At 46.7% G+C, this 13917-nt stretch overlaps 1 protein-coding gene across 1 annotated transcript in view; it reads right to left on the bottom strand.

Moving 5' to 3' along the window:
- The window catches only part of ERC1 (ELKS/RAB6-interacting/CAST family member 1), a 569800-nt gene that overhangs the window by 90983 nt on the left and 464900 nt on the right, over positions 1-13917 (bottom strand). Inside the window, exon 16 of the mRNA XM_065406940.1 lies at positions 4642-4786. Within this exon, the coding sequence (XP_065263012.1) occupies positions 4642-4786 (145 nt within the window). The remainder of the gene's footprint in view (positions 1-4641; positions 4787-13917) is intronic.

The raw sequence follows: 13917 nt of genomic DNA, 5'->3' as shown, positions 1-13917 counted from the left end.
CTTCTCCTCTCCCCCATTCCCCAAAGAAAGAAATTAACTTGAGAAACAATGAAATCTTTGCAATGCCTTAGCCTCACGAGGGAAGTCAGACAAATCCTTGTAGGGAGGAAGCATAAAGTAGTGCAGAAAGGCTTGTTTCAGCACTTAGATGGCTATCCTGACATGTAAAATGCTCTGTAAATGGTAGGAAGTATTATTATTACAGTCCAGTGTTGCTTTCCACAAATGGCTCATTTCTATGTGGTGGAGCCATGAGTGGTGAATACTGGCCCCTCATTTCATGCTGCTCTGTGTATGAAGGGGATGGGGAGGAAGAAGATACAGAAGGCCAAGGGGATTTTAATTTTATGTACTCAAACCTTCTGCAAATGCCAAACAGACTGACCACAGAAGCTGCATTTTGGGCAGCTAGAGGCTTGTAATTGCTCTTCTCATTACCCGCAAGTCAGGGACCGTGGCGACCAAAGCCTGCTCTGCAATCATAAAAATCACTGTGAAGTCTACAAGTAGCTATGGGCCAGTGATTGCAAATGTATTACAGCAACAACTGAAAGGTTGGTTACTTGACTGTATTTGCAGTATAAGCATTGTAGATCATTACAGGTACACAGAGGGTGTGGAGTACAGGGCAGAGCCCTCTTGTTACTGAAGCAACCGAGGGTTTGTCTACATAGTGGGAAATGTACTCTATGGGGGTATGATTTCTAAATCACACTAATGTATTGGTCCTCATGGTCTCTGCTGGTGCACACAAAATGTTCCCTAGTGCACTATTCAAACAGCACTATGTTAAATTACACCAGCAGGGTTTACATGGAACAATTAACATGCAACTTGTTAGTGTGCTTTAGAAATCACACCCTGTATAGCACATTAACCCACTGTGTAGACAAGCCCTTAGAGATCAGCAGTCAGGCACTACACAATACCAACAGTTAACCTCCGGAATAGTCAAAGAAGCATTTAGCTTTTAATTGGAGAGTTCTGAGAATGTCATTTTGTCAGCTATACACGTTCAGTGTCACTTTCTTCTGCCTTCTTTCTAAAACATGGTTGGAACTTTTTTTTTTTTTTAAACGGTCATGTGGTTCAACAGGATAATGCAGCTATGATGACAGTGGAGCAGATCCTACCCGTATTGCTAGTGAAGCAAACAAGATCACCTTGCCTAGGCAGATATGGGGAGGATGACCAGTGAGCCACTAGTGAGAAGGTTGAACAGATGTTTCTCATGCTGTCGGCAGGAAGAGACGGAGGCAGAGGGGATGACGTCTCATTCTCCCTTCATCATTCCAGCGCAGAGCTTGTGGGAACTGACATGAATAGCAGAAATCTTTTTATAACTCAATAACAAACCCTCTTCTCCTACCTCTAGGTGGGATTTCCTCTTTCCTTGGACAGATATTCAGGATAGAAAAGCTATAAGAGCAAACCTCGGCAAGTGACTAATTCCTCATGGACAATGGTGATGTTTTTGGTGAATATTATGCCTAGGGTGACCAGACAGCAAGTGTGAAAAATCGGGACGGGGGTGGGGTGGGGGGAGTAATAGGAGCTTATATACGAAAAAGACCCCAAAATCGGGACTGTCCCTATAAAATTGGGACATCTGGTCACCCTAATTACGCCACTTAACACAATTAGTGTCTTTTTATAATTAAAAATGTACTGAATACTGGTGAAAGATGCCAGATTAATAATGCTCCATCTGTCCACAGGACAGGTACAGCACATGCAGCAGCAGTGTAAGCTTTCTTTATACTGTCTGACCCTTGCAAATATGCCTCAGATCTCCCATGGATGAGGAAGTTCAAGGGTGAGAGGGAGTTCATTTATCATACGCATTTAATCCTTGGCATCTATTTTGAAATCACCAATAAGATTACAAAGGTATCACTTAGAAAACTGTAGTGGTGGTTTTTGTGATATGGACATCTCTCTGTCCAAATTATGAAATAAAAAGTCTGCCAAGCACCGGTCATATCTTTTATAAAAAATGCTACAGCATTCTCCAGTAATACTCAAAACCACCCCATTATCATTGTTTTAAACTGATATGTTAATTTGTATCAGGGGTTCTCAAACTTTATTGCACCGCGACCCCCTTCTGACAACAAAGTTACTACATGACCCCAGGAGGGGGCTGGAGCCTGAGTCCCGCCGCCTTGGGTGCCGGGAAAGGGGCCGCAGCCTGAGCTCCGCCACCTTGGGTGGGAGGAGAGAGGGCCACAGCCCAAGTCCCGCCGCTCTGGCTGGGGGTAGAGCTCAGGCTGCAGCTTCAGCCCTGGGTCCTAGCAAGTCTAATGCTGGCCCTGGCGACCCTACTAAAATGGGGTCGCGACCCACTTTGGGGTCCTGACCTGCAGTTTGAGAACCGCTGATTTAGTTAATTACTGCAGAATACTTATTTTTTAAGCACATAAGGGATGGTTACAACAGCTGTTCACTACCAACCTGAACTGGATTCAAACCAGTGATCTACCAGAGATACGAAAGGTTTGAGATCCCTTTATCAATTTATTGAGCCAACCTAATGCTACTGCTGTATTCAAAAGGGAGTGACAGTTATTATTAAATATTTATACAGTACCACCTATATATATGATGCTTCTCAAACAATTCCAACTGAATAACAATCTGACTCTGAGCTCCCACGCGTATGAATTGAGAATCCCCATGGATCGGAGCCCCCAAGCAACAGCATTATTATTATTAAACATTTAAACTGTGGTTGTGCCTAGAGATCTCAACCAGCCTGTAGCTCTGTGGTGCTAAGCACTGTACACATATAGTAAATGACAGACCTTGTCCCAGAAATCTTATTCCATGAAACTTCACAGGTCTCAGAATGAGCCCACAGAGAAGAAAAATTCAGCCTATTCTCATATGCCTTCCATTTACAACTCACAGCTGTGGACCAGAACTTTAAGCTGTGATAATTACTGTATGCTGCTTGTTAAATCATAGTTTGAGAAGAAAATGAATCACAGAAACACAAGCCATTCTTGGACAGATGGCTGGTGGATGAACTGCGTTAAAGGAGGCCAAAGCTCTCTTGATTTACATTAATTCCAGTGTGGGTGCCCGCTTGACACGCACTGCCGGGGCTTCTCTCTGACTTATAATTAGAACACACTGGCTGGCACTCACCACAGCACATCTGGACTTTGTTAGACAACCTTCAGCTCTGTTTTCTTGCATCAGCCCTGGCCCCCTCATCTGAAGCAGCCTCCCAACCACTGTTTCACCATGAACCAGTCAAGGAGACAAACTACTTTGGGAGCAAGTAAATTGGGACTACATTAGTTGGTAACCCTTGCCCTCCAATTCGCCTCCCTTCCCTCTGATGATAGAGGAAATCCCTTCATGGAAGTTGACAACCAATCCTAAGCAGGCAGCTCCATTTACTGGAAAGCCTGGTCAATGCTGACTGCTTCATTAGGAAATGTTTCTATATCGAGGCACATTCCTGCAATTCAGGGACTAGAAGCTTTAAATTAAAAAAAACAACATTGATGCCGTATCTTCTTTCTGAAATGCTCCCTCATCTAAGCTTTAGTGCACACAAATTAAAGAACCAAAATGTCTTTGGCAGGACTCCTTCCTTCTCTTTCACAGTAACACACGAGCAACTTGAGTGGGTGGGAACATGATATCGTGCGGGAGAGGTAGAGAGCAAAGTTGAAGGAGAGAATTGCTACAAAATCTCTCTGAACCAATGTACCTTCCTCCTTTGATGAATCCACGTCTCTCCACTGAAGTGTTTTAAATCAAAGAAAGGCTTGCTTAGTCTGAATGGCTGAAGAGCTCCGGAATTGCTTGTTGGGAAGTAAACTGGGGCTTATGCGTTTATGGATTAATTTCTGATTTGAGGAGATATAAACAATCGATATACGTTGTTCTCTTAAGAAAAGTCAATCTGTACACACATTATCAACAGCTATGAAATTATACAAACAACTAATGCTTTCCGTCAAAGTCAAAAGAAAAGCACTATTTGCATTCTACCATAGCCAGTTAAATGGATCTATTCAGGCCCACTATACTATCGGGACACAACATTACTTCCTCCCCGCAAAAGACCTCCCCCCTAGAGTCCCTCTCTGTTTTGCAAAGGGATTCACAAGTCAGGCTGATGTTGTCATATAAAGACATGCATGCCCTTAATAGAAAGCTACCCCTCTCCATTATGTTCAGTATGACACTCTGGAAGCTCACATGCTGAGAAGCACTTTCCACCACGATCAAACTGGGTATATGCATTTTACATTTGAGTCTCTTGCTAGCGGAATGCTATCTTGCTGGAAAGTGACAGTATTTATGACTCTACCAGTAAAATTAAATGTTATGAAATTGTAAAATCAGTTTCTAAACTGCTTTAATATTGGTTAAACAGTCAAAAAAAACTTTATTATGTGAACATTAAACATTTTATTTCAATATTAAATGTTAAGTGTAAACCACTGTCACTAGAGCACTAGTGCCTTCTAAGGAGGAAGTGGAGAAATCCCTGATCAGAAAGCACCCCTGGTTCTGTTCCAGTACTCAGCACGGCGGTATATTTTTAATTTATAAAGTTCTATCACCCACGATAATAATCCCGTACCACCAGCCCACATGCCTGATTCTGTCCCTTCCCACCTGTTGCTTGAGCTGTTGCACCAGGCGGTCCTTCTCTCGCTTCAGTGCAGCCACTTCATCTTGGGTCTTCTTCTTAGAGGATGAAAGCTCTAGCAGAGCAATGTTGGCATCTTTTTCACTGATGGCAGCTAGAAGAGCTTCTTGTCTGTGGAAAAAAAAAGAGAATATAATACACTGGTGTCCTTAAAAAGTAAGGGGTATCTGTGACAACCTGTACTCCATGTTCACCCTTTTATAAGGTTATGATATTTTTTTTTTTAACAAAATATGTCTTTTGAGGTCTGATTTGAAAAATCAATCTGCTGAACAGTATTGTACTGGTAAAATATGTGTGGCAACACTGTATGTAAAGTTACAAGCCTCTACTGTATAACATTGTTATAACAGGCTCCAAGGTTAAGAAAAGCAGGCCCAAATCAGTTTTTCAGAAACAAAGAGACACTGGCACCCCAGCCAGGTGCTAAAGGGCTATCACCTGCTTAAGCAGACATTCTCCAGCAGGGGGAAAAGGGGTAAACAAGAAATTTACATTCCGTCACAGGGACAGTTTAAACCTCATGTTCACAAGAGACTGTTTTGTTACCATGACTCAGCAAGGATATTTCTAGCACAAGAAACTGAATTATAAAGAGGGGAGGAAAACGCTGGATTTCACTATCCTTTTCCATCTCTGCTCATGACATCAGTGACTCTCAAAGAACTGAACTTGGGGGTGGGATGGGGGAATCCTGGCTGGGGGGCTTTTCAGCCAGTACAGACTGCTGTAAGCTTATGGTGAGAAAAACCTTTTGCTTTTAAATTCACTTAGCTTATTAAGTTAGTCATTTAGCTTGTGTATTATCTTTTTATTTTCTTTGTAACCAAATCGGACTTTTATGCCTCATTACTTGTAATCACTTAAAATCTATCTTTCTGTAGTTAATAAACTTGTTTTATTGATGTATCTAAACCTGTGTGTGTTTGGATTAAAGTGTGTGGGAAACTCCATTTGGGATAACAAGGCTGGTGCATATCATTTTCCACTGATGAAATGATGGACTTTATATGAGCCTGCATTGTTCAGTAGTGTGCTGGGAAATACAAGATGCACATTTCTGGGGGTACAGTCTGGGACTAGAGAATCTGCTGGTGTTCTTTTGCAGTGTAATTCATGGCTGGCTGGCTAGTAGCACTCAATGCAGTTAGCTGGGAACAAGTTGCATGCTGGAGATTGTGTTAACTGGCAGGACTGGCTGTTCACCTATAAAGCAGTGTAAAAGGCATCTCAGGTTGGAGGAGACACAGTTATTCAGCAGTCCAGATTGTACCCTGGGTACTGTCACAGTACAGAGTTGGACATATGTGTACTGTGGAATGCTGTGACAGGGAGTGTGATTCCAGGGATAGGATTAACTATGGCATTCACAAAGGTGGTATCAAACTCTGGGAGACTTACTCTACACCAGTCAACGATGCAATGGCTTATAAAAGACCCTATTTTGCTGTGTATCAAGACTATTGATTCAGTAGGTAGGATGGATAACCAGGTAGGATGGGAGAAGAGTGATGTGCTGTGTTCCTGTTCAGAACTTCCTAGTTTCTTAGACTCAACTCAGCATTGTTTTAGGTTAGGTTTTCATCATTTTTGGGTACTTCAGACTGTTCTAAACAGATTCCCTCTATTGTAGGGGTTTCTAATATATACTGGTGTGATATATAAACATATAACAGAGTGGACCATTGTGTTCCATCTTCTTAAAATATATTGGCTATTCATGTAGCTATCTGAAGAGGAAAGTGGTCTGTGGCAAATTAGCTGCACTCATTTTAGTAGTGCACAGTATTCCCAGAAGCAAATGAAGATAACAGGAAGATACAGGCCCTGTTCTGTTATCAGAGAGATGGTGAAGAGGCCTCTGGCAGAAAGCACAGGGGTTAACTGAGAGCTGGCAAAAGGGCACCCTCCCATATCAAGGATGCTTTTGCTGTCCTCTGACTTCCCCTGTCAGTATTCAGGATGATGAGGAGCTTTTGTCAGCTTTCTGTATTGAGTGACTGAGACAAATGTAGGCTTGTCTTCTGAGCACACCATTGACAGCTCAGAGAGAGCTGCATATCAGCTAAAAAACTAGTGCAGGATCCTGCGGTCACAGTTGTGTGATAATTAGACATAGAATTTTACCTTTTCCCAACAGCATCTAACTCTCTCATATTCTCCTGCACTTTGGGAGCATCTTGTGGATGATAGGAGACAAAGATCCTGTTTCAAAAATCTACAGAACACATCAATTGGGCATACTTGTATACGTTAAGGTGAATTCTTGTTTATTTTATACTGTTTATTTGCAATCATATCTCCTTACTTTTCTATTCAGTCTGAACTCTAACTTAAGTAGGGTTGAGCCTAGTCAGTGCTTGTAAGGAAATCCCTGGTGCTGAAGAAACTATTGTCCTGTAGGTGGCCCTCTTCCCTGAGTCAGTACTGAAGCAACATACAGCAAGAGGTTCGTTTGATAGATTAAAGATCACACAGCACATTGCATAAGAGTAGGGCTTGACAACTCTAGTGTCCCAGCCAAAATTCAATACAGACTTTGTGAAACAGAATTGCTGTATAAAGTTCCATGTGTCTTTCCAACAGAGAGGAGAACTGACCTGGAGTATGAGATTAATTGAACAAGACATCTATTTTATTTTGATTCATTTAAATATGCTCAACAAACACTATGAAAACTTAAGATGAGGCCTTGAAAATTTAGTAGATTTTCGAATGTGTTCTAAAGTTTTTCTGTCCCCTCAAATCAAAAGTGGCGATCTCAAGAGTTTAAACTTGGTTTATATACTAGTTCAATGATAACTTATGCACAGGACTACCTTTACCATACTGGATTGCAGAAAATTTTAGTTATTAGATGTTGACTATGTTTGGTCTCTGCATGTGTTACAATTTCTGTTGAGTCTGGTCAATGTTTCAAGATCCAATTAACCTATTCATTTTTTAACTGAAAAGCATTTCTAGAGGTCATCATTGTGCAGACAGCAACTTTTGAATGCAAACTGTCATTAGGCTTCTAAGTTAATTGCAGTGATATTCTCTGAAAATCATGGGTTTTTAAAACTGATTTTAAAAGAGAAATTATGTTCCCTTACTGCTGCTTGCCGATACATTCAATAGAAGATGGAGTCTCTGTGACTGAAGAGGGCAATGTCTACTGCAAGTTTTCCTTGACGCTGATGAGAAGGGTACAGGGAGATGTGCTCTACAAGTGTCATCTGAAGAGGTATATGTGAAAGTGTCTCTGCTGGTTTCATGCTCCTAAGTTAGAGGCTACCTCTGAGGCAGCTCCTCCTGCCTGAAACAGACTTGTCTCAATACAGTCCAATCAGAGTCAGCAAATACTACCAGTAGGGGAGAATCTATGCTGATGTCCTTGCAACATAAAGTGGAAGCCCTCTCTGTACCAGGTGCAGGATTGAAGGCTGTATTTAGGTTATACCATCATACAGCTAAAGACTATACTCTTGGGCTATGTTTACACTAGAGAGCTTACAGCAGCACAGCTGTATCGATGCAGCCATAGACGCCGACTCTGTGGGTGCTCCGGGGCTGGAGCACCCACAGGGAAAAATTGGTGGGTGCTCAGCACCCACCGGCAGCTCCCCGCTCAGCTCACCTCCGCCTCCCCCCCGAGCACGCCCTGTGCCCGCTTTTCCTCACCTAGCTCCCAGCGCTTGCGCCGCGAAACAGCTGTTTCGTGCAGCTGGGAGGGAGGGGGGAGTTGGGGGAACGCGGCGCGCTCGGGGAAGAGGCAGGGCCGGGGCAAGGATTTGGGGAAGGGGTCCAATAGGGCAGGGAGGGGGCGGAGTTGGGGCAGGGACTTTGGGGAAGGGGTTAGAATGGGGACGGGGCAGGGAAAGGGTGGAGTCGGGGCGGGGCCGGCGCGAGCACCCACCAGCGCCGGGGAAAGTTGGCGCCTATGTATGCAGCTGCGCCACTGTAAGATCTCTCATGTAGCCACTCTATGCTGATGGGAGAGAGCTCTCCAGCTGAAATAATTAAACCACCCCCAATGAGCGGCAGTAGCTATGTCAGCGGGAGAAACTCTCCTGCCAACATAGCGCAGTGCACACTACCACTTATACCAGCATAACTTATGCCGCTCAGGGGTGTGTTTTTTCACACCCCTGAGTGATCTAAGTTTTGCTGACATAAGTGGTAGTGCAGACAAAGGCTCCTAAAGGACCACCCTCCCACTGGGGGAGTGCAGCTTGTTTTGGCGACACCCCTGACACACGGATGTTGCGAATTTAAAGAGAGGAGCAGGATAGTAAATCTAAGGCCTGGTCTACACTAGGCGTTTATGTCGAATTTAGCGCCGTTACATCGAATTAACCCTGCACCCGTCCACACCACGAGGCTATTTAGTTCGACATAGAGGTCTCTTAAATTCGACTTCTGTACTCCTCCCCAACGAGGGGAGTAGCGCTAAATTCGACATGGCCATATCGAATTAGGCTTGGTGTGGATGGAAATCGACGCTAATAGCTCCGGGAGCTATCCCACAGTGCACCACTCTGTTGACGCTCTGGACAGCAGTCCGAGCTCGGATGCTCTGACCAGCCACACAGGAAAAGCCCCGGGAAAATTTGAATTCCTTTTCCTGTCTGGGCAGTTTGAATCTCATTTCCTGTTTGGACAGCGTGGCGATCTCAGCAGCACTGGCAACGATGCAGAGCTCTCCAGCAGAGATGGCCGTGCAATCCCAGAATAGAAAGAGGGCCCCAGCATGGACTGATCGGGAAGTCTTGGATCTCATCGCTGTGTGGGGCGATGAGTCCGTGCTTTCCGAGCTGCGCTCAAAAAGACGGAATGCAAAGATCTATGAGAAGATCTCTAAAGCCATGGCAGAGAGAGGATACAGCCGGGATGCAACGCAGTGCCGCGTGAAAATCAAGGAGCTGAGACAAGGCTACCAGAAGACCAAAGAGGCAAACGGACGCTCCGGATCCCAGGCCCCCACACATCCCGTTTCTACGAGGCACTGCATTCCATCCTTGGTGCGGCCGCCACCACTACCCCACCACTGACCGTGGACTCTGAGGATGGGATATTGTCCACGGCCGGTTACTCGGACATGTTAGCGGACGGGGAAGATGAGGAAGGAGATGAGGAGGACGAGGCAGTCGACAGCGCTTACCAAGCTGATTTCCCCGACAGCCAGGAGCTCTTCATCACCCTTACAGAGATCCCCTACCAACCCTCCCCAGCATGTAACCTGGACACAGATTCAGGGGAAGGATCAAGCGGTAAGTGCTTTAAACATCTAAACATTTATTTTTTACAAAACTGGAATATTAAGAATAAGAACAATGTGTGCTTCATGATTTCTTTACCCTGGGCGCTTAAGTAATCAGTTCCAACTATTTAAAAAAAAATCAAACAGTGTCCGGTTGTGCATGATTCTGCTGCCCAAGCTGCTCCACTCTATAGTCCCTGCAACTGCAGCTATATGAAAATCCGGTCTATATGTCCGGGGATAGAGCAATAATCCTCCACTGACATCTCAACGAAGCTCTCCTGCAGGTAATGGGAAAGCCTGTTCATCAGGTTCCTGGGGAGAGCGGCCTTATTGGGTCCTCCGAAGTAGGAGACATTCCCGCGCCAGGAGACGAGCAAGTACTCCGGTATCATTGCCTTGCACAGCATGGCGGCATAGGGCCCTGGTCTTTGCAGGCTCTCTCGAAACATCCTTTCCTTCTCGGTGTCCGAGATCCTCAGGATAGTTATGTCGCTCATGATGACCTGCTTTGAATTAGGTAGGGGACTGTTAGTATTGGGACTGCTTGCAAGTTCCTTTACAGAACTGTAACCGCTGGTTTGCAGCCACGCGGTGGATGCGGGAGAGGGGCAGCATACAGGGATCTTTCCCTGGGACATCCGCGAGGGGGTGGGACAGGGACAGAGTTCATGCTTGGCCGATTGCTGGCAGCAGAGACTGGCATTGCTTTCAATGTGAAAGGAGGCCAGTGGTACTACTAAAGTTTTAAGCAGCCACAAGTCTACGGCTTACCATCTTTGCCTGCTACAGAGATTACGGTGTCCTGCCACGCTTCCCAGATCTGCAGTGCAAAACCCCAGGCACTGAAGGCAAGGTCCGAAAATTCGACCTTGTCCTGAGTGCGCATGTGATAGGTGCGGTGCATGGTCTTGTTCACAGAGAAAGACTAAGTTCTTTGTTCACAACTACATTTATCTTTCGGAGGAATTCACTACCTTTTTCTCATTCCCACAGCCACATCTGCGACTGTCTCCCGACCCAGCCTGGCATCACACTCCCAGAGGCTAGCGCACATTAGGCGGAGGAAGAAGAAGACGCGAGAGGACATGTTCTCAGAACTAATGGGCTGCTCCCGAGCCCAGGCAGCACAGCAGAACCATTGGAGGGAGAATTTGTCCCAAATGCACCGGACACACATGGAACGTGAGGAGAGGTGGCGGCAGGAAGACCAGCAGGCGACTCAAACGCTGCTTGGACTTCTGAGGGAGCAAACGGACACGCTCCGGCGCCTTGTTGATGTTCTGCAGGAACGGAGGCAGGAGGACAGAGCCCCGCTGCAGTCTATCAGTAACCGCACTCCCCCGCCACCAAGTCCCATACCCCCCTCGCCCAAAGTCCAAAGGAGGAGGGGCGGCAGAGTCCGTGAAAACTCTCACTCCACCCCTGCAGACTGCTCAAGCACCAGAAGGCTGTCATTCCCCAAAATTTGAAAAGTCCTTTCCTGCCCGCCTCACCCAAGCCCCCGTCCAAGTTTCACCCCCCAGTTTCATGTGTGGTTGTTAATAAAAAATACGTTTCTGTTCATTACTGTTTCAGTCATGTTCTTTTGAGGGAGAGTCTGTCTGAAGGGGGGGAAGGGGCTTGGTAATTGGACAGGACAGTCACCTTTAGCAGGGTACAGAGGCGGGGGCAGGTCCAGCAGCAGGGCACATACACAGTGCAGTGACTAGTTACCCTGGTCAGTCTGGGAGGTGGTTTTCATGTTCTGTACGTGGGGGCGGGGGGTTGCACTGTGACTTTGTTGCGGGGGAGGGCAGTTACAAATCTTATGCAGCGGTCCTTGTCCTGGATCACAGAGCCACGCAGCAGGGGATCTGTAACCCTCCTCCCCCTGCCATAAACTCACATAGCCCCCACATACACGCAGTTCCGCTCAGGAGGGCTGGCAGGCTCCGTTGAAACAACCAGTCCGCCACTGCGAATCCTGTAATTCCTGGAGTTTAGAAGGATCATTTGCATCAGTACACTACACCCGCTCCCCACCACAGTCTGCGTCCCAGGTTTCAAACATTACCGCGAAAACAGTACTAAAGACAACGGTGTTCATTAACAAAATAAAACTGATTTTATTTTTTTGGAAGGGGGTGGAGGGGGTCTGTAACTGGAGAGGATAGTCAACATTAACTGGGTAAAGAAACGGTCGCAGGTTCAGCTTCTCTGTACAGAAACTTAAAAGTCACTGGTTACCCTGCTCACTGTGGAACCTAGCTTTCAAAGCCTCCCGGATGCACAGCGCGTCCCACTGGGCTCTTCTAATCGCCCGGCTGTCTGGCTGGGCGTAATCAGATGCCAGGCTATTTGCCTCAACCTCCCACCCCGCCATAAAGGTCTCCCCCTTGCTCTCACACAGATTGTGGAGCACACAGCAAGCTGCTATAACAATGGGGATATTGGTTTCGCTGAGATCACAGCGAGTCAGTAAGGTTCTCCATCTCCCCTTGAGACGGCCAAAAGCACACTCCACCACCATTCTGCACTTGCTCAGCTGGTAGTTGAACAGTTCTTTTTCAGTGTCTATGGCTCCAGTGTAGGGCTTCATGAGCCAGGGCATTAGCGGGTAGGCTGGGTCCCCAAGGATCACTGTAGGCATCTCCACATCCCCAAGAGTTATTTTGTGGTCCGGGAAGTAAATACCTTCCTGCAGCCGTCTAAACAGACCAGAATTCCTGAAGACGCGAGCGTCATGAACCTTGCCCGGCCATCCGACGTTGATGTTTGTAAAACGTCCCCGATGGTCCACCAGTGCTTGCAGCACCATTGAAAAGTATCCCTTTCTGTTAATGTACTGGCTGGCCTGGTGGTCCGGTCCCAGGATAGGGATGTGAGTTCCATCTATAGCCCCACCGCAGTTTGGGAATCCCATCGCGGCGAAGCCATCTATGATGACCTCCACGTTTTCCAGGGTCACTACCTTTGAGAGCAGTACCTTAACGATTGCGTTGGCTACTTGCATCACAACAACCCCCACGGTAGATTTGCCCACGCCAAACTGGTTCGCGACAGACCGGTAGCTGTCCGGCGTTGCAAGCTTCCAGAGGGCTATGGCCACTCGCTTCTGGACAGTCAGGGCTGCTCGCATCCGGGTGTCATTGCGCTTCAGGGCAGGGGACAGCAACTCACAAAGTTCCATGAAAGTCCCCTTCCGCATGCGAAAGTTTCGCAGCCACTGGGATTCATCCCAGACCTGCAGCACTATGCGGTCCCACCAGTCCGTGCTTGTTTCCCGTGCCCAGAATCGCTGTTCCACAACATCCACATGACCCATTGTCACCGTGATGTCCTCGGCGCTGGGTCCCGTGCTTTGTGACAGGTCTGTGCCACTCTCAGACTTCAGGCCCTCACCGCGGTGCTGTAGCCTCCTCGCCTGGTTTATCTGCATCTGCCTCTGGGAAAGGTGGATGATAAGCTGCGAGGCATTGACAACGGCCACAACTGCAGCGATGGTCGCAGCGGGATCCATGCTCGCAGTGCTGTGGCGTCCGCGCTGTCACTGACCGGAAAAGTGCGCGAACTGATTTCCCGCCGGCGCTTTCAGGGAGGGAGGGAGGGCAGTAGTGACGGACGGATGACGACAATTACCCAAAAGCACCCTCTACCCTTTTTTTTTACCCAGAAGGCATTGGCGGCTTGACCCAGAATTCCAATGGGCAGCGGGGACTGCGGGAACTGTGGGATAGCTGCCCACAGTGCACCACTTCCAATGTCGACGCTTTCCCCGTTAGTGTGGACTCACAAAGTCGAATTACTATCCTTAGTGTGGAGACACACGTTCGACTTTGCAATATCGATTCCACAAATTCGATTTAAGAGAAATCGAACTACCCTCGTAGTGTAGACATACCCTAAGCAAAATGAGGACTAAGCAAGATAACACATGAAGAATCTTTTCTTTCTGGCTTTTTGAGATAAAAGACTTACCTACAAGGCAGTGAGCACTAGGGTTGCCAACTTTCTAATC

The sequence above is a fragment of the Emys orbicularis genome, chromosome 1 (genome assembly GCF_028017835.1).
Source record: "Emys orbicularis isolate rEmyOrb1 chromosome 1, rEmyOrb1.hap1, whole genome shotgun sequence".
Classification (NCBI taxonomy): Eukaryota; Metazoa; Chordata; order Testudines; family Emydidae; genus Emys; species Emys orbicularis.
This window is presented reverse-complemented; position numbering and strand designations above follow the sequence as displayed.